A 22,425-nucleotide genomic window follows, 5' to 3' on the forward strand; every position below is an offset into this window, starting at 1 on the left:
TAAGTGAGATCACGTATGCGTGATTAGTAACACGCACGGCGTCACATTCAAGCAGACAGAACGACATTCAAACACCTCCCCAGGAACAGCAGCCACATTTTAAGAAACATGTGGTTTCACCGCTTTTCTGGTTATATCTTGTAGTTGATTGCTGTCCCTGCATTCATATCAGAATGGTTCCAGGGGCTGCTGTGTGAGAAAGGAATACGTCTGTAATCAGTAGCAGACACACTAAGCTGAAGAAAAAGAAATTTCCAAACTGCATTTCTTTCCTCTCATTTAGCCAGGGACATATTCACAGGAGGAACTCTGGGTCGGTAAATAGTTTATTAAAATTCTTTCTGGGTTTCATTGTATTCAATTTAAAGAAGGGAGATAAGACAAATGACATGCATCAAAATAAATCCCAGAATTTGAGAATGAAGCAAGAAAAAGGAATAAAGAAACTGGAAGAAATAATATGTGAATATTTGTCAGTTACTGGGCTGCGGACTTTTTGAGTGTAATATTATAGAAGGGAACCATAAAATAACAGCTATAGAAACATGACTTCCAGGGGTGCCTGGGTGGCTCAGTTGGTTAAGCGTCCGACTTTGGCTCAGGTCACGAGCTCGCCGTTTGTGGGTTCGAGCCCCGCATCGGCTCTGTGCTGACAGCTGGGAGCCTGGAGCCTGCTTCGGATTCTGTGTCTCCCTCTCTCTGCCCCTCCCCCACTCATGCTCTGTCTCTCTCTCAAAAATAAATAAGCATTAAAAAATTTTTTGAAAAAAGTTCTTCCACTCTTCACTCTAAAAAAACAAACAACTAACTAGGAAAACTATGGGATATATAGATGGATTATTATTACAATAAGATAATTACCTTGAGATTAATAGCATAATGACACTGAAATGAGATTAATAAGGTTAGTGGTCTTATTTTGTTGAAATATTCTCTACAACGAAAAGAGAAACATCCGCAAAGAGAGCTGATGCTATGAGCTGAATATCTTTGTCTCCTAAAAGTTCCTCTGCCGAGACCCTCAAGTCCAGTGTGACGGTATTAGGAGGTGGGGTCTTTGGGACGTGCTCAGGGAACCCTCATCAGGGCAGTAATGCCCTTTTATAAAAGAGATGCCAGAGTGCCCCCTCACCCCTCCTGTCCTGCTTGGACAGTGTGAGAAGACCGGTATGCATGGACCGGGAAAGGACCTTCACCAGACGCTGAATCTGCAGGTGCCCGGATCTGGGATTGGCCACACTCCAGGACCGTGGGAAACAAGTTTCTGTTGCTTACAAGCCACCCAGTCTGCGTTATTTCTAGTATAGCAGCCCAGACGAAGACAAATGGGTAAATGACAAATTCAGATAATTCACTGGAAGAATATTAAGTAAGCGACTAGTATATGCTAGACAGGGTTCTAGGTGGTAGGAATTCATACCAGAAGGAAAGAGATAGCCATACTTCTTCCGCTCGGGAAGCTTCTAATCTAAGGAGAAGGGGGACAGTAAAAAGTACACGGAGGCAGTTACACAATTAAACAACATGATTTTCGGTGGCAAACGTATGTTAGACAAAAGCAGGGGGAGCAGATAGAGAATGGCGGGGGAGAGGCTATTTGGGAGCGGAGACGCATGGAAAGTTCCTCCGAGAAGGTGACATTGGAGCAGAATAGATGGAGGAATAGAGTGAGCCTTGAGATCTAGAGACAGAGATGCCCTGAGGGTGGAGAAAACCAACAGTGAGGTCAAGGTCTCTGAGAGAGAAACGACCTTCGCACGATGTAACAGCAGCAAAGTGCATGTGGCTGGAACACAGTAAGACAGGAAAGGTGGCTGGAAAGAAAGAGGGTCCGGCTCATGTGGACAGATATTTACACTATTTGACCAGTGATTCCAATTCTAGAAATTTATGTTGTTGATGAAACCATTGCATATATATATATGGACACATATTCGTACATTATAATTCAAAATAATGCAATATTGAAAACAAACCAGTGTCCCACCACAGAGGTGATTGCATTAGTGTGGTTAGAACACTAGCTTGGGAATTTATGCAGAAATAAAATGGTATTTTCACATGACTTAATGAAAGTAAATACTAAGGACAATACATTGAAGGGAAAAAAAGCAGTATGCAAAAGGAAAAATGGCCCTAATTTTAGTGAGAAAACAAAGAAGCAAGCAAACAGGAACATGGAGAGGTAAGAAGTGATTATCACTGTGTTGAAAAATTATAGGTGATTTTGAACTAAGTTTGCATTCAAAAATGTCTTGCTTTTTATAAAATGGCCTCTGATGGGTTATCCTCATAGGGAATTGCATATACACCTTCTTTGGCTAGAGACAGAACTAAGGCAAGGGAAATGCATAGTTCTCTGGATGTATTTTTGAAAAGAATCATCGCAGCAAGATGGGATATTAGACAGGGAAAGGTAAGAAAGATAGTCAAACGACTTTGTTTTAAAGATGATGAGACTGCGACTCAGGAAAGATACGAAACCTTCCAAGAACCCAACGATGAGTTAAGGGCAGCAGTGAGACTGAAGCCTCCGTCTCTTTTCTTTGTTTCTTCCAAGAATTTTATTTAAATTCTGGTTACATGTAGTATAGCCTTGGTTGCAGGAATGGAATTTAGGGATTCATCACTTACACCTAACACCCAGTTAAAGCCTCCATATCTGAATTCTCATTTTCCTATATCCCAGAACCCCTCCTTAGGCCTAACAGCAGCATTACCGATGTCAGGGTAACAGGGATATGTCAGAAGAAGGAAGAAATGACTGGGGGAACCTCTGATGCGTAGGAAAAAATCTACCCGGAGTGAGGGAGAAACCTTCAATCGGCAATGTAACCATCTATGGATAGAATCAAGCACATAGAATAAAGGAAGCAATAACTTGAGACTTGAGATACATTGATCTGGCTACTAACCCTTCAGAGTATCCATTTTGAGGACAAGTTCAGCCAGGAAAGGTATTTGAAGCAGCATAGCTGGTAACCATCCATCCCTTGTGAGAAGAACACCGAGTGACTTAGAGCCCAGAGGGAGGGTCGGATTGGATGCCCAGAGGCAGTAAGCCGGAGAAAGTCTATCTGTAAGGACATTACACCTCTCGTGTCCCTGTGGTTCTGTATATTTGAATTCCTGAACAACAGCAGGCTGCTCTTGGACCTTCAGTCTCTTTAGATCGATACCTCACCATAGTTATTCCACCATGATGCACCTCGTAGGTATTTCCCGCGTGGTTAACATGCAAACATACGAGTGGCGTGGCACATATGACTGTAACGCAGGATCTATAGAACAATTCGGCAACTCCAGTAGTCACGCTGCATTCCAAAAGAGCTTGCTTGGATGGCAAAGTGGAAAAACAGAAGTGACCATCTCACGGACCGGTCTGTAAATCTAATTTGGTCACTTTCTACCTTGGGGTCAATGGGCCTCAGCTTCTTCATCTGTTCTACCCCATAGGACTAAAAAGATAAAACCAGACAGTGAATGTAAACTACCGGGGACAGTATTCAGAACCCAGAAAGCACAAGATAATTACTAGAGGCTCTTGTTACAATTCTCACTTTTGATTTCGGACATCACCCATTCCCCTTCATCCCTGGCACTTTCCCCACACGCAATCAGAGTTTGTTGAACCAGGAATGGACACGATGGTTTTTCACGCTGCCGGACATCTCATGGACACCCAGTCCTTGATCAGCTCCGTGAGAGCTGAGATCTCTCAGGATCCTGAAGATTAGGGTAGAAACTTGCTTGGACACGTAAGCAGCTGAAATTACTCACGAGGCAGTAAAATGGATTTCCATAAGCCCAACATGAAAATCTACCGTAGGGGTTTGCACATGCTGCTTGCATATCAGGTGCACGTGAGTGAGCGTGCACGTTGTGTGCGTGGGTGTGCGTGCACTGTGCGTGCGTGAAGGAAGAGGAGATCCTTTCTGACCTGCAACGTCGCTGCATCCGTGGAATAACGATGTAATGATGGGTTCTACTGTACTTGTCGTCTGCGTGTGCTCTGGAGGCAGCAGCGAGCCCACAGGAGGCCTTGCAAAGTTCAATTTTCAATTCCTCCCCCACAGAGCACGAAGCGAAATGGAAAAACAAATGTTGCCAATTTGAGTTTTGTAATACATTCGGGGAGAAAGGATATTAAGTTTGAAAGTCAAAGCAGTACATTTCTTCCCTGTGTGGCTGTAATCTAATCCTGTTCTTGGATAAAAATGTAGATCATGAGGGTGGGAGCCTGAAACTGGTCACCTCATCTCCATATTTACAACCTACATTTGCACACGTACATGTGACTCTTTAAACTGTTCCTGGGGATCTATTCCCTTATTTAAATTTTTCGTTACTCTTAGTAACATGTATAAGAATCGTCTGTAGAACTTTCTGAAGATACAAATTCCTAGTCTTCCATGAAAAATTCTCATTCAGGGACTTGCGAGTTATTTTTTTTCTTTTAATTTTTTTTTTAACGTTTATTTATTTTTGCAACAGAGAGAGACAGAGCATGAACAGGGAGGGGCAGAGAGAGAGAGGGAGACACAGAATCTGAAGCAGGCTCCAGGCTCCAAGCTGTCAGCACAGAGCCTGACGCGGGGCTCGAACTCACGGACCGTGAGATCATGACCTGAGCCGAAGTCGGACGCTTAACCGACCGAGCCACCCAGGCGCCCCGCGAGTTTTTGTTTTGAGAGAGAGAGAAAGAGAGAGAGAGAGGGAGAGAGAGAGCAGGGGAGGGGCAGAGAGAAAGGGAGAAAGAGAATCCCAAGCACGTTCTATGCTATCAGCACAGAGCCCAGCGTGGGGCTCGAACTCCCAAACCGTGAGATCATGACCTGAGTAGAAAGCAAGAGTCTGAGCCCCCAGGTGCCTGGGACCTGCATGTCTTAATGAGCATCTCAGGTGATTCTAGTGCAGATGGTCAGCCCTACTCTGCCTTGAAAAACTGCTACTTGCTTTGTTGTTCTTTCTGGTTAATTCCTTCTGATGAGGCCTTCCCACCACTGTTTTCTCCTGGGGAACATACACGTTTTCCTTCAATTTGTAAAAAATGTTCTTAGATGTCTCGCTGTCTCTTTTTACTGCTCCTTTGCTTTTCCAATCCATACACTGGTTAATATGAAACATCTTCACTTGGCTTCCAGAACACACATTAGCATCTTTTTCTCGCGCTTTTTTGGCCACTTCTCAGTAGTCTTTCTCGGTCCCTACTCATCTCTCCAAGCTCTCCAGGTTGGTACTCACAGGCCTCGGTCCTCAGATATTTTCTGTTTCCTGTCCAAACCACTCCCTAAGTAATCTTATGCATCTCACGGCTTGTATGTCCAACTGTTCGACATCTCCCCTTGGATGTCTACAAAGCATTTTCAACTTGCCATGCCCCCCCCACCCCGGATCCCGATAATCCCTCCAAACCCGAGTCTCCTCCAGTGTTCTCCATCTTTCCCGTTGCCAAAATTCTTGGAATTATGTTAAACTCTTCCCTTTCTCTCATACCCTGTATTCAATCCACTAGCAAATCTCGTTGGTTCTGCTTAAAAATTCGTTTATAATCTGGACACGTCCAACCACCCCAAACCCCAGCAGTCACCACCAATTCTCACCCGTGAGATTCAAAGCATCCTCATTGACCTCCTTTCTCTCACACCTACGTCCCTTTTCTGAGCCATTCTGACCTCGGCAGCCGGGATGGACTTGTTAAAATGTAAGTGAGACCACATTGGTGCTCAAAACCCAGACTTGTCATCTCACAGAGGAAATGCCAAGGTCTGTGCTATGCCCCCCCAAGCCCTCCAACAATCTGCCCCCAAGGCCACTCCTTGCCCCTAGACTCGCCCACTTATTCCTTCGGCTCCAGCCCACCAGCCTCTTTCCCGGTTCTGGGAACATGGCAGGACATTCCCGCCACAGGGTGTTTGCAGCTGCCATTTCCTCTGCGGAATGTGCTTCCCTCAGATATGGGCATGCCTTGCTGTCTCACTTCCTTCAGCTTTTTACTTAAAAAGTCACCTTCTCAGAAAAACCTTTCTTGGCTAATCTGTCTAAAATGTCAAGTCCCACCCCCCACCCCCAACCATCCTAAACTCTTGACTCTTCTCCTTCCACCCCTTGTTTTCTTTTCTACTCTTAGCTCTTGTTATAACTTGGTAGGTATTTACCAGGACCAGCTACAGGTGACTGCTAGTTCTTGGAGTGTTTAGTTTATTGTCATATCCCTAGCAACTAGAACAATGCCAGGCCCACAGCAGATGTTTTATAAATACTGGTTGGATGACTTAACAAATGAATATTTAATTCCTTGGGCCCCACAATCCACCCAATTTACCTCCTGCATTTTCTCCAGTTCTCTCCCTTATATCTTCCCATGTCTTTTCCCTGTAAGTAACCAGACACCAAATACCTTTATGTGACCCCCCCCAAAAAAGTTCTCTGCCTGCTACCCTAATATTTTTTGGACTGTGAACTTCTTTTCCTATAAAAATGGTAGTCTTTACTTTTATAGCGCCTTCCCTGTGCCCAGCACTAATACAATCAACCTCTGATATAATGCTATCTTCCCATTCCACAGATGAGTAAAGTATTCTTTGAGTGAGCAGGCTGAGATCACATGTAATGGAGATCGCCCTTTGAACCCTTTGAACCTGGGCTTTTTTCTGTAAATGATGCTCTACCTTTTCATACCGGTGGCATTTCACATGGCTTCATGTGCAACCGTCCCGTCTGTGAAACACTCCCGGATCCTAATTACGATGCACTATCCTCCCAAGATGTCCTTGAGTAGATCCGACTTTGTTTTGTCATTCAGCCGTTGTATCTTAAAACTTAACCTACATGTGCGCTTGTCCTAAAGCTTTTCTGAAGGAAGGAGGATTTTCATCTATGCAGTTTTACATCACTTGTCTCCAGAAATCTCCCCCTTTCTCTCAGCCTATCGGTCTCCTTCCTCAGGTCTCTCAACAGTTAAACCTCAAATCCAACCCTGCTTTTTAAAATGTGTCATGCAAGGCATTGTGAGCCAACGTCAGCAGAAAATTTGGATAACTCATTGTTTCAAAATGGAATTACTGGCGCGTCAGTCTGGCAAAGTTACTTGAGCAGTGAAAAGGTAGCAGTGAAAAGATGCCAAGCATCTCCCCTTAAATTTTTGCTGGCTAACCACATCCATCGGAATGACAGAGCCAAGACAAAATGTTAACACGGTTTTGGAGGACAAGGACACCTGCGTCTCTATCGTGATACGTTCATCCCACTTTTAATCACAAAGACTAAAGATCGGCTAGTTGACCTTATGGGAAAAAAACTGCCAGACAAAGTGAAAAAATCAGGATAATTTAATATTTTCCAAATCCATCATGTTCTTCTTGCCGAGATGAACCTAATGTAGACGCTGCAGACGAACACAGTGGCACCTCCGTAGAGGTGAATGTTTTAATGCTCGTGTTTCCCAGCATAGATGCCTTTCTTCCTTCGTAATCCACACACAGCTGCTCTGTAAATCCCTATTTTCTTTAGAGCAAGCCTGAGCCGCTCAATGTTCTCTCTGCATTTTTATTAGAAAAGTGGGGAGGGAGAAACACTAGACGATGGTGGCACTTTTATTAATTCACTACATTTCCTAGAGACAAGGAAGGATTTTATGGTCCTACTGCGCTGAGGCGTAACCCGTAATATATGCTAGGGGTTTCATTCTTTTTTCTTTTTTTTTTGTAGTTTTTAACCTGTTTTATTTTTTATTTTTTTAATTTACATCCGAATTAGTTAGCATGTAGTGCAACAATGATTTCAGGAGTAGATTCCTTAATGCCCCTTCCCCATTTAGCCCATCCCCCCTCCCACACGCCATCCAGTAACCCTCTGTTTGTTCTTCATGTTTATGAGTCTCTTCTGTTTCGTCCCCCTCCCTGTTTTTATGTTATTTTTGTTTCCCTTCTCTTAGGCTCATCTGTTTTGTTTCTTAAAGTCCTCACATGAGTGAAGTCATATGATATTTGTCTTTCTCTGACTAATTTCACTTAGCATAATACCCTCCAGTTCCATCCATGTAGTCGCAAATGGCAAGATTTCATTCTTTTTGATTGCCGAGTAATACTCCGTTGTATATATATACCACACCTTCTTTATCCATTCATCCGAGGGACATTTGGGCTCTTTCCATACTTTGGCTATTTTCGATAGTGCTGCTATAAACATGGGGGTGCGTGTGTCCCTTTGAAACAGCACACCTGTATCCCGTGGATAAACACCTAGTAGCACAATTGCTGGGTCGCAGGGTAGTTCTATTTTCAATTTTTTGAGGCACCTCCATATTGTTTTCCAGAGTGGCTACACCAGCTTGCATTCCCATAGGGTTTTCATTTTTAATAACTCTCTGCTAAAAGGAAAATGTTAAAGTTGCTGATTTATAAAAGAGGAAAATACATACAATAGATAAAATAGAATGTATGTATTTTGGCGATCATAGCTTTCCTACTACTGAATTTCAAATCTACTGAAGTGTAACACAACCAGCAGTCAGTGATGAGGAAGAATGACAAAACAAAAAATCTGGAAGCAGCTTCAGTCACTTAATGCATCAGCGCAGACAAAAATCTCATCGCAGATTTTAGAAAGGAAATGCATGCATCAGATTTTTGGCCAAGTGCTTATCAAATAATTGCAGATTCATATGGCAGCAAATCTTTAACACATTTTTTGGTCAACTTCATTGTTTTCACCATCATCCCTATCAGGCGCCAACCAACACACTGGGGCAAAAATCCACTGGGCTGCCCAAATTTTAGGCCAAGTATTGCCATTGTAGCTATTGTATAGACATATTTCAGTTTGATCAATTCTCTATGACTTGCTAAAAATGGTCAGTCTGAACACACGTCTATCTGAAAATAAAAGCTATTTAGTAAAAAATTGTTGAATTCTTTTGAGAAATTTGATGGCAAGACAAATATTTTAAAATTCTAGCATCCATTGGAGAATTAACATAATTAAACATAGCTAAGGTAAAGTCTTAAGATGTGCCATTATTTTGTGTACCCTTGAGAAAGAAAAAAAAGCTGCCAATTAAACTACTAATTAAACTAATCAATGCTTTGTTATCTTTAGAAATGTTATGCTTATTCAAAGAACCCTTTCATACATAATTTTCATACATAACTTATTCATACATAATTTTTTAAATTACTTCTGTGCATAAATAAAAATGACATTATTAGCAGAATACACTGGTTTAAGTATCCCTGAAGCTTGTTCCATTTCAGAATCCAACTCTCCTGAATAATTTTTTGGTTGAGAAAGATTTAACTCTGTATTTTTCCATATAATGTCATTTTCTGAGTCATCAAGAATGTTGAGAATATAGCATTTGTTTACAAAATGCTCCACTATTGTCTTTGAAACGTTCTTCTATCCACAAACACCATCTCATAAAGTTTGAGGCTTGCGTGTTCTTACTCTTACCAGAGGCCACAAGTGATGTCGACCATATTATGACTGCCCCTGGCCAAGAGCATTTGAGAGACACCAAGGGTTTATCCTGATTGTAGAGCTGTTCAAAATGAGAAAATGAAATGCATCTTAGAATTGATGATATGCGGCGTACTGTTTGCCAAATACGCCAAGTAGATTTTCTCTTTCCTATCCAGGACAACAATTTTATGTGCAGGAACTTACTTTTACATGTATTCTCCAATGTCTTCTGTTTTAGTGACTCAGTATTTTCATGTCCCTCACCTTTCTGGTAGTCTTCTTAAATATCAAGTTTAGTTTAGGGCGCCTGGAAGGCTCAGTTGGTTGGGCGTCCGACTTTGGCTCAGGTCATGAACTCATGGTTCATGGGTTCCAGCCCCATGTCGGGCTCTGTGCTGACAGCTCGGAGCCTGGAGCCTGTTTCGGATTCTGTGTCTCCCTCTCTCTCTGCCCCTCCCCTGCTCATGCTCTGTCTCTCTCTCTCTCTCAAAAATACATAAACATTAAAAATTTTTAAAAAATATATGAAGTTTAGTTTATGAGTGCCCAACCCAAATATTGAGCATAGAATTCAATTTAAAGTTCCGTCCAAGTCAGATTTCCTTCTAATTCACTATTATATGTTGGGGAAATGCTGGATTAAGCAAAATTAAACAGGATTCTTTAATACAACTTTCTCAGAGCCTGTAATATATTGATGTATATTGTGATTATCTAAGAGTGCAAATTACGTAGTGTTTCTGAAAATTATTTTATTATAGAACATTATTAATATAATATGTTATAAAATGTGTGCTTTAAGGAACACTCTTTGAAAAAAGTCTTTTATAGTTATCTAATATTCTTTGTGAGGTTTCTTTTTAGTGTATTCTCTTTGCTATGTGGAACTCTAAATTACTAAAAATAAAAGGTTGAGTTTGATTTTAATACAGATAATTGCATATTTATCCAGTATTATCAAAATTTGAGGTGGTCATAATATAAATTTTAGGTAATAGAATTTTATTTTTTTGCAAAATTATTGGCCTTCTATCATACAGTGTGCTTACACAATTATATCACATATGTTTGTTTTGCAAACTGACCTAATATGGTCATGAAGCAAATGGTAGGCTTATTGGGTAAATGCGACCCATTTTTACCCAATAAAATGGGTTAAGGTAGATGAAGGCTAAATGTTCTTCCCCCTGGAACTTTCCCACAAATTGTTTTATTTCAGATAAACGTTACTAGTAAACAAGTACAAAACAAATAACCAGTTCTTACAGCCGCTCTGGGCACAGTCTAATTCTGCTTAGACACTCCCGGTGCCGTGCATGACAGACTTACTCTGAGGTCAACACAGTGGCATCCTGGAAGTAGGACTGGCTGGCCTTGTACCTAGTTCAGGAGATAAGGAACTCTGTGAAGCGAGAGAATGTAGGTCCGATGGGGTCTGGTCAAGACCGTGCTCTGTACCAAAGGCATTCGACTGCTAACCTTGCTAAATTCTTATACTTCGTTCATTCCAGACGGGAGTCTCACCAACATTTCCTACCAACCACATATCTAGAACCGTATTCACTTCAGCAATGAAAATTCATCTCTAGTATTGTTTATACAAATTAACAAAATCCTCATGTGTTTATTTAGACAAAGGTGTGTGAGAACTAAGTATTCAAAATCTGCAATGCTGCTTTCTGACAAAATTTGTTTGTACAAATGCTAACCAACTATTGCTTTGGTTTAAGTTGGAGTTAACTTGTATACCTATACATATATGTCATAATACTAATATCTGATTTTTTGAGACAGAGAGAGAAAGAGGGAGAGAGAGTCCCAAGCAGGCTCCATGCTGTGCATAGGGCTCGGTCCCATGACCCTGGGATCATGACCTGAGCCAAAATCGAGTCTGATGCCCAACACACTGAGCCACCCAGGTGCCCCTAATATCTGATCTTTAAAAGTAAATTTCCATTATATTGACAATGTAAAAATTTACCCTACTAAATAGAATATAGCCAATGGAATTCAAATGTATTCACAGTAATTTAGCACCATTGTTATATTTTTCAATTAATGGACATCCCATTGATATCTCTGAGCTCCAAAGGGATACATCGGGATATTTGCAAGCATAGTAAATAGGCACAGACCCCATACTGAGTTCTAGCTTCTTCTTGTATACATTTGTAAAAGTCCTCTCTCACTCTCAATTCTGCCATATTATTATTCTTGTGTTTCACCCTCCAGTTTGCTACTTAATAGAGAAACCTCATATTTGATCTGCTTAAAATGATGCACAAAGACCAAGCCAGCTCTGACTTAGGGCCTAAAGTTTTCCCACAGAGTGAAGTATACAGACTTTCGAGAATGATCTTTGGAACACCTAGTTTGGCTGTTCAGAGATGGCCCCTTGGTTTTTTTATAGTTCCTTAAGTTGCTGCATGAGTATTTTCAAAACAACGTGCAAAGTAAGTTATACCAGATTTTATTGGCCTTAATGTTTTCATATTTTCTGCAGTTTTGTTTGGCCTCAAAAGTGAATTCAACAACTTTCCAAGCTTGGTAAAATTAATATCGCACTAGAAAAACAATTACGTCAACTTTAATGCATTAGGGAAAAATATATATATGTGTGGTCATCGCCCTGTTCAAGGTGTTGGTCAGATTAAGATCATTAATTTGCATATTTTTTATTCTCAATATAAAGTTGTCCTGCATATGCCTTAGGGCCATATTAAGAATGCTGCTGTGCTTCCTGGGGGTCTGGCCAACACTCCTAATAACTACAAACATTTGAAAATGACCTGAAACAGAACTATTAAAATTCCCAGCTGTGCCGAATATGATAGGATTGTTGTCCAAAAACTAAATAATTTTTTGGGGGGAGCTAACTACAAAAGGACAATATCCTAGAGTTGGGAAAAAGTTTCCAAAACTTGTCCTTGGTGAAGCCACTTCATTTTTAATGTTCCTGCTGTTTACCAAGTCCCCATGATAATGCTTTCAGTAATTAAAACAAAACAAAACAAAATAGAACAACAACCTCTATCTTCAGGTACATTTCATTCTTTTTTTTTTTTTTTTTTTTTGAGAGACAGAGTGAGACAGAGCACGAGTGGGGAAAGGGCAGAGAAAGAAGGACAGAATCTGGAGTAGGCTCCAGGCTCTGAGCAAGCGTTCAGCACAGAGCCCCACGTGGGACTCGAACCCATGAACCGCGAGATCATGACCTGAGCTGAAGCCGGACGCTCAACCGACTGAGCCACCCAGGAACCCCCAGGTACGTTTAATTCTATTCTGAAACAGGTCACATTAGGTTTTTTTGTGCTTTTTAAACAGGGTAATAATTGGAATGTGCCTCCTAGCCAGCCCCCTGCGCTAATTTTCCATGCTTTACAGAGGAGGGAAAGTTTGTTTACTCTTCCGTAAATTGGGTCTTCAAGTGTTTACAGATCATCTCTCGGTGTCTCTGCACCTTCACCCCTACCACAGGTCTCCCACTCCCATGCTTTTATCTTCCTAATCATTAGGACAGGGTCTCCACACAGATACTTCACTGCTCCTATGGCCTCATTACCATGCACATTAGTTTTCCGACATTTACATAGGGCGCCCAAGCAGATTTTAAAGCCAAGCCATTTAAGGAACTATAAATTGGACAGATCTGGATTTTTTTTGCCTTTGTTCCCTTGAAATGACCTACTTCTTTGGTATTGTATCCCACATCCTTTCTTTGTTAAATTTTTATTGTGTTTCCCTCTGTGCGGCCCATTCTGAAATTGCGTCTCATTGATTGTCCTACTCTACAAGGTTGCTGCTTCCTTCCAACTTTCCTGAGAGGTTTGGAGTGTCACTCCAGCCAACCCTAAAACAGAAATGGCCAAGAAACAACTTGAATTAGTGTTGACTTTTCATAGCTTTGCTATTAGCCTATGCTCAAACCTAAAAAATATAATCGTGAAACACACATCATGACCTTGCAAAGATGCCACATTATATTAGACTTTAGGGTCACTGCAGGATTCTTTAATTAGAATACCGAAAATGTATTTGTAAGATTATGTCAATGACACAGGCAAATATTGTCCATACTTTGTCAAAACAGTCTCACACTGGTAAATGTTTAACAATTTCAAACAAGGGACACTTCTTGCCTTTATACAGGAAACAAATTCCTTGAGACCTCAAAAGAAAAAAAAAATCTTAGAGAAAAATTAGGGTTAGTGTCTAATGATGTGATTAAGTTAGCTTATTAAAAGTAAACTGTATTGGGGCTCCTGGGTGTCTCAGTTGGTTGAGTGTCTCTCTCTTGATTTTGGCTTTGGTTATGATCTCACGGTTCGTGAGTTTGAGCCCCCTGTCAGGCTCTGCGCTGACCATGTGGAGCCTGCTTGGGATTCTCTCTCTCCCTCTCTCTCTTGGCCTCTCCCCTGCTCCTGCTCTCTCTCTCAAAATAGGTAAATAATCATTTTTTAAAAAAGTAAACTGCATTAGTAATTTTGTGCAAGACTTTTGATGCTTATTTCTCTTCCACGGTGCAATGTTATTTTCTTTTGTAGAAAAAAAAGTAGGGAGGGAAGTCAGAAAAGATAACCGAGATTTCAGAACACAAAAGATGGCCTCGGTCTCAACCCCTCAAAAGCAACTCCTTGAATGTAGGAAAATTACACATCAGAAGCGTTAAATTAGTTGGCTAGAAAAAAAGAATCTGGTCATTAATAAGGATTAAATGCACAAGTTTTAAATACTGTCATTAATAAATTCAAAATGGGCTCAGCTGAAAAGAATAAATGTATAATACGGAATTCCAAGGGGCATAAATATAAGAAAATATTTTCTTGATTGAAATAAAGTTCTCACTCCAGGAAAGGGACATTAAAGACCCGAATACCAATTTCTTGCTCGAGAAATGCCAAGGTATGAGGAGAACGCAAAGTATGACAGTTCGCTGGATGTAAGCCAATCTTATAAAGATAAAAGCAAGGCATTCTGAAGGAGACTGGCAGACATCCCAGATCGATTAAGAAGGAATCCTTCAGTATACGCAACATATTCCTCTTTGAAACCTTAAATTTAGATATTGCAGCTCAAGAACGGATACATGGAAATAAAACGTACAACTAAGCTGAAGAAAAATTCCAGATGTAGCGATTCTTCTCCATGGCGGACGCATAACTCAGCGACTCATTCTATGACGCGGAATCCCTGGTCAATTCAATGAAATAAAAGAAAACGGATGCTTGACGCGACAGACTACCCGACTGGCTGACTGGCTCTGTGAGCTGTCAAAAAGTCAAGCTGGTCGTCGCAACAAACCCAGTTCTTAAAGATCAAATCTGGAAGTTAGCGCTCAGAGTATGTCAGCTGGATGAATTGTATGTGACATCACTACCTGGGAATCTAGACACTGTGTGGTGATTGTACGTATACATTACACACAGAGTAAAAGAGTGTAGTATACATTGAACACCCCTGGGCTTATGATTGTATTGCCATGTGCTGTAACTGTCTTCAAGTTAGGACCCAGGAAATAGAAATGGGCTTCGATTTGAGGCTACCAAGTAGAGAAGAGTTGTCTTATAATTTTATGCTATACATTTATTTAGTATACGCCATTGCAATTATAATTTTATTCTTCGTTGAAAAAATTTTGTTTATTTATTTGAGAGAGAGAGAGACAGAGACAGAGAGAGCAAAAGTGGTGGGGGCGGGGGGCAGAGAGACACAGAATCGGAAGCAGGCTCCGGGCTCTGAGCTGTCAGCACAGAGCCTGACGTGGGGATTTGAACCCACAAACTGTGAGATCATGACATGAGCTGAAGTCAGATATTTAACCCACTGAGCCCCCCAGGCACCCCACAGTTACAATTTTAAAAGTACTTAACCAGAAGGAACTCAGTACTATGGCCTATTGAGAAAGAACAATGCTCAGAGGTCGGGCTCCCTCACTAATAATTGGGAAGAGGAAGACATTAATGCTGTTTTGGAAGAGAGTAAATAAATCATTAAGTTTCAATTCTCCTAAGAGACATATTTTCAGAGTCATTTCCTCCCTCTTTAAACACAGATAATGTGATACTTTTAAGAAAAGGTGCTTTCAAAGTCTTTGCACATTATTTTACTATTAATAATAATGGGAATAAAAGAATAAATACGATACATGTATCAAACGAGTCAGTTAAAGATGTGACAGAGTTTAACAAGAGGAAAACTTAATTGTTAAAAGACAGGCATTGAATGGGTCAAAAAATTATGTGCTTTTTGTTGATGAGTAGTCATAATTTAATGGCATATTTTGCACAGACTTGATATAAAATATTCTGTAACCATGCTGATATTCTAGGTCCCTCAAATCGTTCGGAACTAAGAAAATTTACCACGGTTTGTCATCTTATGAATATTCAATTTAATTTTTTGGCACCAATGATTGAAACATTATCTTTTATTCAATTACAAAAATAAACTGAGTTTAATCCGGTTTTTCTGAGCCAAAGCATAGGTCGAAATCGTTTTGCTAACTGTCTTAAAGCAGACAGTTTATCTTGTCTCTGTTCTAAGTCTGTCGTGATTTTAATCAGTTATATTTCATCTCCTTCATTATTTCCACCACTAAAACATATTCTCCTTGTCTGTATTGTTATGCCTTAGAACCACTGGTTTTGTAGAGAAAACAGAATTTTGAAAGCAAAAGTAACTATTAGGATTGGATGATAAATGAAACTTTGAGTGTATGATAAAGTTTAATTTATGAACCAGGCACATTGAGAGATTGACAACAGTAACTAGTGAACAATTATAACAATTTTATTATACGGTACTACAAGTTATGGGGATGTGGTCTCTCTCTCAAATATCTTGCTGGACTCACGCTTCTTATGAGGAGTTGACGTGAGCGAATGCCTGCCAGATGAGATGGTAGGACGTGAGGACGGTCGCAGGCACGGTGACACAGAGCTAGGCTACTGCTGACTTTCCAAAGATTCGGCAGGAGGAGGTTTCGTGGGGTCTGGACCTCGGCTGACCTCTGGAAAGGGAAACCGCAGATAAGGGGGGCTGACACACACATGAGTGAATGATATTTCAAGTATCCGCCCGTTAAAGTTTGCAGAATACTGTTATTCTTGCACGTGCTTTTTCCAACAACTATTTAAAATGCATTTGAGCTTGATAAAGCCACATATATAGACCGTGGTAAAAGGGGGGTGGGGCAGGAAAGAGACAGAGAAGAGGAGGGAGAGAGAGAGAGAGATTGAAAAGCTTAACAAAGGAAACAAAATAGATTTCCAAAAGAAATCTTGAAGGTCATCTAGTATAACACCCTCATTTTGGAGGAACGGATCTATGTCCCATGCAAGTTCAATACTGCCAAAGCTCGGTTGTCACCGGCAGAGCAGAAATCGGGAGTTTTAGGTCAGAGTGCCTGGCTTTCTCTGAGATGGGTGAGTGGAGGATGATGCCTAGATGTCCTCTTTGAAGACGGTAGGCTTCGTTCCATGGTTACCATAGTCAAGACGAAGATCCTGCACCGAGTTGTAACTTAAAGGCTGTACAAGTTAAAAAAAAAAAATACTGGTATGAGCCACCTGCGAAAATGACACAAGCCCCATTTCATTTGTTTTCCACTGTGGCTTTTATGAGTTAGTGAAAAAGCCAAGCAAATTTGAAAATGTAGTGGAAAACACCACTCTTGTGTTTTACTTTAAGGAAAAGAGTATATGATAAAAAGTAGTGTCACATCCTGACCTACCCTTTTAGCAAATTGTTACTGCTAGAACATGTGTTTGGGATAAATGGCACTTTGCACGCCTATTATAAATTACTCTCGTATTTAAAAATTGTTTCTGAACACTAGAGTACTTTTACAGTTATATGAATGTCATTGAACAATGGATATAGATTAGTGGATTTCTGTTTTTATGAATAGTAATAAATATTTATAAATCCAATTTAATCGTGTTGGTTCAAGCTCTTCTAACTGAGCATTTAAAACAATGAGGTGTCAAATTCAATGTTTTGCTGTTAGTTTAAGATACAGGTAAAAAGTACGTTGAATCGTTTTATCTTTTATTTTCATACCTGACCTTCCTCAGCCTCTCACTATATCTTTATTGAGTGCCTATGCCTAGTTGTTTTGGTTTTATTATTGATTTTGGATATTTAGTGACATTAAAGATCAAGAAAATGCAGACTCCATGTGACGTCCTTTACTGTTCCCAGCTAAAATACTTGACAATATGAATTTACAATGCCTTTACATAGCACACAGTATTCGTATCTCAGGCAACACTACTTTCGATGCTTTAAATTCAGTATTTTATGAAAGATATCGAGATAAATAATCCTCTTTGGCATTTTGATGCTTGTCATGACTTAAGCCTCTTGCACACTTTTTTAGTTTTTCCTATAGTCTCATTTCAGGAGATGGGCCTGAAATGTAATAAGCATTTTCAACTACTTTTTAAAAATGGTACAATACATTTTAATTAGCCCTACACCTATCTTATTAGTCTTTGACTCGCTTTTTTTATTAAAATATAAAATCTCTATTATATATTTGTTTATGCTCTCTCTTTCATTAAACGTGAGCTCCGACGGCTTCAGACTTTCTCTCTCATGTTCGGTATTTTATCCCTAGGGTTTTTAGACTAGAGCACGGCAAAGGGCAAATCTATTGCTTAATTAATACTTGTTGGATGAGTCAATGATTGAATGCAAACCCAAATCTTATGCCTCCGCTGGGTGCCTCTTAAAGGGATTGATTATATTTTGTTTTTTTTTTTAATTTTTTTTTTTAACGTTTATTTATTTTTGAGACAGAGAGAGACAGAGCACGAACAGGGGAGGGGCAGAGAGAGAGGGGGAGACACAGAATCTGAAACAGGCTCCAGGTTCTGAGCTGTCAGCACAGAGCCCGACGCGGGGCTCGAACTCACGGAGTGTGAGATCATGACCTGAGCCAAAGTCGGACGCCACCGACCAAGCCACCCAGGCGCCCCAAGGGATTGATTATATTTTGAGACAATGTGATCAGCCTTATTTCTAGTGATTTTCAAACTTTTTGATCATGCCCCATAGAAATACCTTTTATATCCCTACGAGTATTTGAAACAAAATATTCATAAAACTGCCATAATAACTCTGATAATTAAGTCTGAGAGTGATTGTATTTATGGAAAAAATAATGCTGGAGAATAGAGGATTTTTAGAACAGTGAACGTAGTCTGTATTACAGCTACCAATGAATATATGTCATTATTATTGGTCCAAACCCATATTGTTTGGTCCAAACACCGAGAATGAACCATAATGTAACCATCAGGTGTACCATATGTAAGCATTATGTGTACCGTAACGTAAGCTTAGGGTGATTATGAAGTGTCAACGCACGTTCATCAGTTTTAACAAATATACCACTCCCATGTGCCCTGTGATGAGAGCAGAGGCTACCCGTGCGTTGGGGCAGAGTGCGTACGGGAAATCTTTGAAATTTCCACTCAGTTCTGCTGTGAACTTAAAAATTATCTGGAAAAATAAAGTCTTAATAGAAAAAACAATAATGCGGCTCTGGAAATTGACCTCACAACCCACAAACCTGCCCTTTGTAAAACAGTGTCTCAGACACAATGCCAAGAGACGAACCACATGAATCTAATGGAAAGAACTCAGGTACCCTGGTCAGTGTTGGATGGTGTCATGGCCAAGGGTCTCTTCTCCGGAACTTTCTACCCTCCTCAGCTGCTTCTGGCTCTCTTTCTGTGGAGATCACTTACTTCTCACACCCCAGACTGCCAGGGACTGGGGGGCCCACACGAGACTAGAGAATGTCTCTTCTAGGGCTCACCAGCGAACCGCTGAGAAGTTATGTGAATTTGGATTTGAATCACTTACAGAGCTATCTACTAAAATCATTTCATATAATTCTCACCGAAACCAGACAAACTAAAAATTGCTACCTTCCTTTTCTAAGTAAAGACACTGAGGCTCCAGAGGTCAAGTGCTTTACTCAAGGTGACAAAGCTAGGAAGCAGCAGAGGTGAGATCCACTCCTGTTCCAAATACAGTTGGTTAGCCGGGGAAGTAGATGTGAATGCAGAAGTTTCTAGAATCTAGAGTGAATTGTCTGGGCCTCTGAACTCCCATATACTGAGAGCAGGGAGGCCCTAAGGCCTGCTGTCCCTGCCTCCTGCTGAGGACCACGAAGGAACAGAATGTGATGCTCTCCCAACTCCACCTTGCCAGTGTACCCCTGCTGAGGCCCCCCTGACCTCTAACCCCTTGTATGCGCAGGGGCTGTGGGTGGGCATATAAAAGGCCCTTGACCATGTCTTGTACACTACACCCCATGGGTAGAGCCCTGTGAGATAAGAAAGACCTGCCCACTCTTCACCCACCCTGAGAAATGACCTGGACCCTGCTAAGGTCACACTCACTGGAGCTCCTTAACCTTGCACCCTCCTGCTGCCTCACCCGGTCACATCCTCACTAAGCAGGATCTGATCTGAGCCACTGCAAACTGAACACTGACAACTGCAGGCCTCATCTACATGCCCCCCCCCCACCTCCCGCCAAGGCTCCATCCCCAAACCCCCAGCCGTGTGAGGCCCCATCCCCACCCCCACTGCCAAGGCCCCATCCCCAAGCATCCCCCCAATCCCCACCACCAAGGCCCCCTCCCCATGTCCCCCCTCACTCTGCCAAGGCCCCATCCCAATACCTCCCCCCATCGCCAAGGCCCCATCCCCAAGCCCCCCAAACCCCCCACCCCCACGGCCTCATCCCCAAGCCACCCACATCGCCAAGGCCCTATCACCAAGAACTCCCCCCCCCCCCAAGGTACCATCCACAAGCCCTACACCCCCAATGCCAAGGCCCCCATCCCCAAGTACTCCCCCCACCCCCCACAGCCGATGCCCCATCCCCCAACCCCCCCTTCCCCCCTTCCCCCCCTTCCCCCCCCCCCCGCCTAGTTCCCCATCCCCAAGCACCCCCCCCCCCCCCCCCCCCCCCCCCCCCCGCCTCCGCCTCCCCCCAAGCGGTGAGTCCCGCCCTGTGTGCAAGCAGCAGCGGACCCCTGGTGGGGAGGCCCTGGGCCTGGAGCTGCCCCCTACCGGGGCCAGGGCAGGTGGGGCCTGCTGGGCTCCCCACCCCCGCGGGGAGGGGTAGGTGGCGCTGGCCGTTTCTCCCCGACCCCAGGGCCAGGGCAGGTGGGGCCGGCCGGGGCCCGAGCGCCGGGGCGGGGCGGGGCGCCGGAGGGGGCGGGCCCGCGCCAACCTGTTGTGCGTCCCGCTCGGCTTTGCCGGCGGCCACACGCGCTCCAGCGGGCGGTGCAGGGAGCGCCCAGGCCCGGCGTCTCGGGTCGCCGGCCCAATGCGCCCGCTCGGTCTCGTCTACACCCTGGTGTGCGCCAACCTGTGCGGCTGTCGGGACGCCCCCGCGGCCCCGCAGAGCGCGTCCCTGCGGGCCCTGCGCGCCGCCGGCCTCCGGAGAGATGGTAAGGGGCTCGCGCGTTTGCCGGGTCGTGCGCCGGGTCACCGACGTGTCGCCGTCGTCCGCTTCTGTAGGGACAGGGAAACTTTCGTGGGACGTGCGGTAAGGCTCCGCGGCGGCGTGTGCTGTCCCTGTTCCGGGGGGGGGGGGGGGTGGTGGCGGGGGGGGGGGTCAGGTGGCTCAGGGCCCCCGAGGGGGCAGGTCCCCACGTCCCGGCGCCGCCCCGGGTCAGGCTCTGTGCACTTGAGACTCGGGTAGATGGGGGCTCGGGAGGGGCTTTGTCTGGGCGACTTATGTGTCTTGTAGCCACGGGAGGACAGGGAATGATGTCCTTGTGTCCCGCAGTCAGCCTGGACCAGGGTGACAGCTGTACTGATTATGTGGGGGAGGTGCCCGTGTGCAGCATGTGTGCTGTTTGTCCCCACAGTGACCCTCCTCTGGGGGCGCAGCGCTGGCTCCGAAGCTCAGGGTCCGGGGGACACTGGGCTTTCACCGCAACGCAGGGTGACTTTCCAGGCGCAGAAGGTCTCCCTGTGTTGGCACAAGCACAAGGGTTTGTACAGCAAGCCCCGTGGGCCCCAGGCCGGCCTGTTTGTGTCCCTTATCTGGGGGACACCTAGGTCAGCTTCTCCGCGGGTTACCCCCCAGGTCTGAACTTGATCTATCCCTTTATTCTCACCTGCAACTCGTGTTCCCAGGAATCTGAAGCTGTTTCTCCCACCTTACCCGAACTGACCCCTAGGTTTTTGGGTTTTTTTCCTTCAGTAATAGTATCTTTCTGTCTGTCTGTGTGAAGTTCTAACACATCCCCAAGGAACTCCCCAGGCTGGCTTCACTGTTTGACTTGGCAGTGTGTGTTCTCGGTGAATTTATATTGGCCATCTTGTTCCCTTATCAGTTTCTCTCTTGGTGTGCCCTGAATTTGGACTTTGCTGAAAGGCTTTTGAACTTTGAAAAGACTTTACTGTATTTTCTGGTGACAGATACACTATGGATTTCAGTGTGTGCAAGTCACAGGAAGTGACGTAGGCGTGTGCAGGGGGCCCAGGGAAGCCTCAAGAGTCACCTCCTGGCCAGAAGATGCCCCCTACTCCCAGCGTTACTTTACCGCGATGTTTTTATGTACAACACCCCACCAGTGCCTATTTGAATACCCTCCATCTTAGTGAAAGCACAGCATTTTCTTACTAACACTTAAAAAAAAAAAGGTGTGGGCTCAAGACCAAACTTTTATAATTTTGCTTCACTCGTTTATGTTTCCACCGGGGACGATCTTTTCTCCTAGTTTGAGATTTTACATTTGTTAACGTTTGCACTTTATATGCCCTCTAGGCTGTGTCGAATAAAATGCCATGTATAATTTGCATGACTTCATAGCCATAATTTTGCAATCCTTAGCCTCCCAAGTATCACTTACAAGACGTCAAGGACAGAAAATGAAAAGTGTGTAACCATTGCCCATCAACCCAAGATTCCAACTAAAACCCAGTC

The 22,425-nt window shown here is 43.1% G+C and overlaps 1 protein-coding gene across 2 annotated transcripts in view; it reads left to right on the forward strand.

The window, feature by feature from the left end:
• The first annotated feature begins 20,716 nt into the window (after nucleotides 1-20,716).
• Nucleotides 20,717-22,425, forward strand: part of PDGFD (platelet derived growth factor D) — a 222,687-nt gene continuing 220,978 nt past the window's right edge. The window contains exon 1 of one of the 2 annotated variants that reach the window (XM_078432672.2): nucleotides 20,717-20,938. In XM_078432672.2, coding sequence (XP_078288798.1) covers nucleotides 20,815-20,938 — 124 coding nt within the window. In that variant the 5' untranslated portion in view covers nucleotides 20,717-20,814. The remainder of the gene's footprint in view (nucleotides 20,939-22,425) is intronic. The other variant, XM_078432671.2, reaches the window with a different exon arrangement.

Source organism: Panthera onca, chromosome D1 (genome assembly GCF_046562875.1).
Source record: "Panthera onca isolate mPanOnc1 chromosome D1, mPanOnc1 haplotype 2, whole genome shotgun sequence".
Taxonomy (NCBI): domain Eukaryota; kingdom Metazoa; phylum Chordata; class Mammalia; order Carnivora; family Felidae; genus Panthera; species Panthera onca.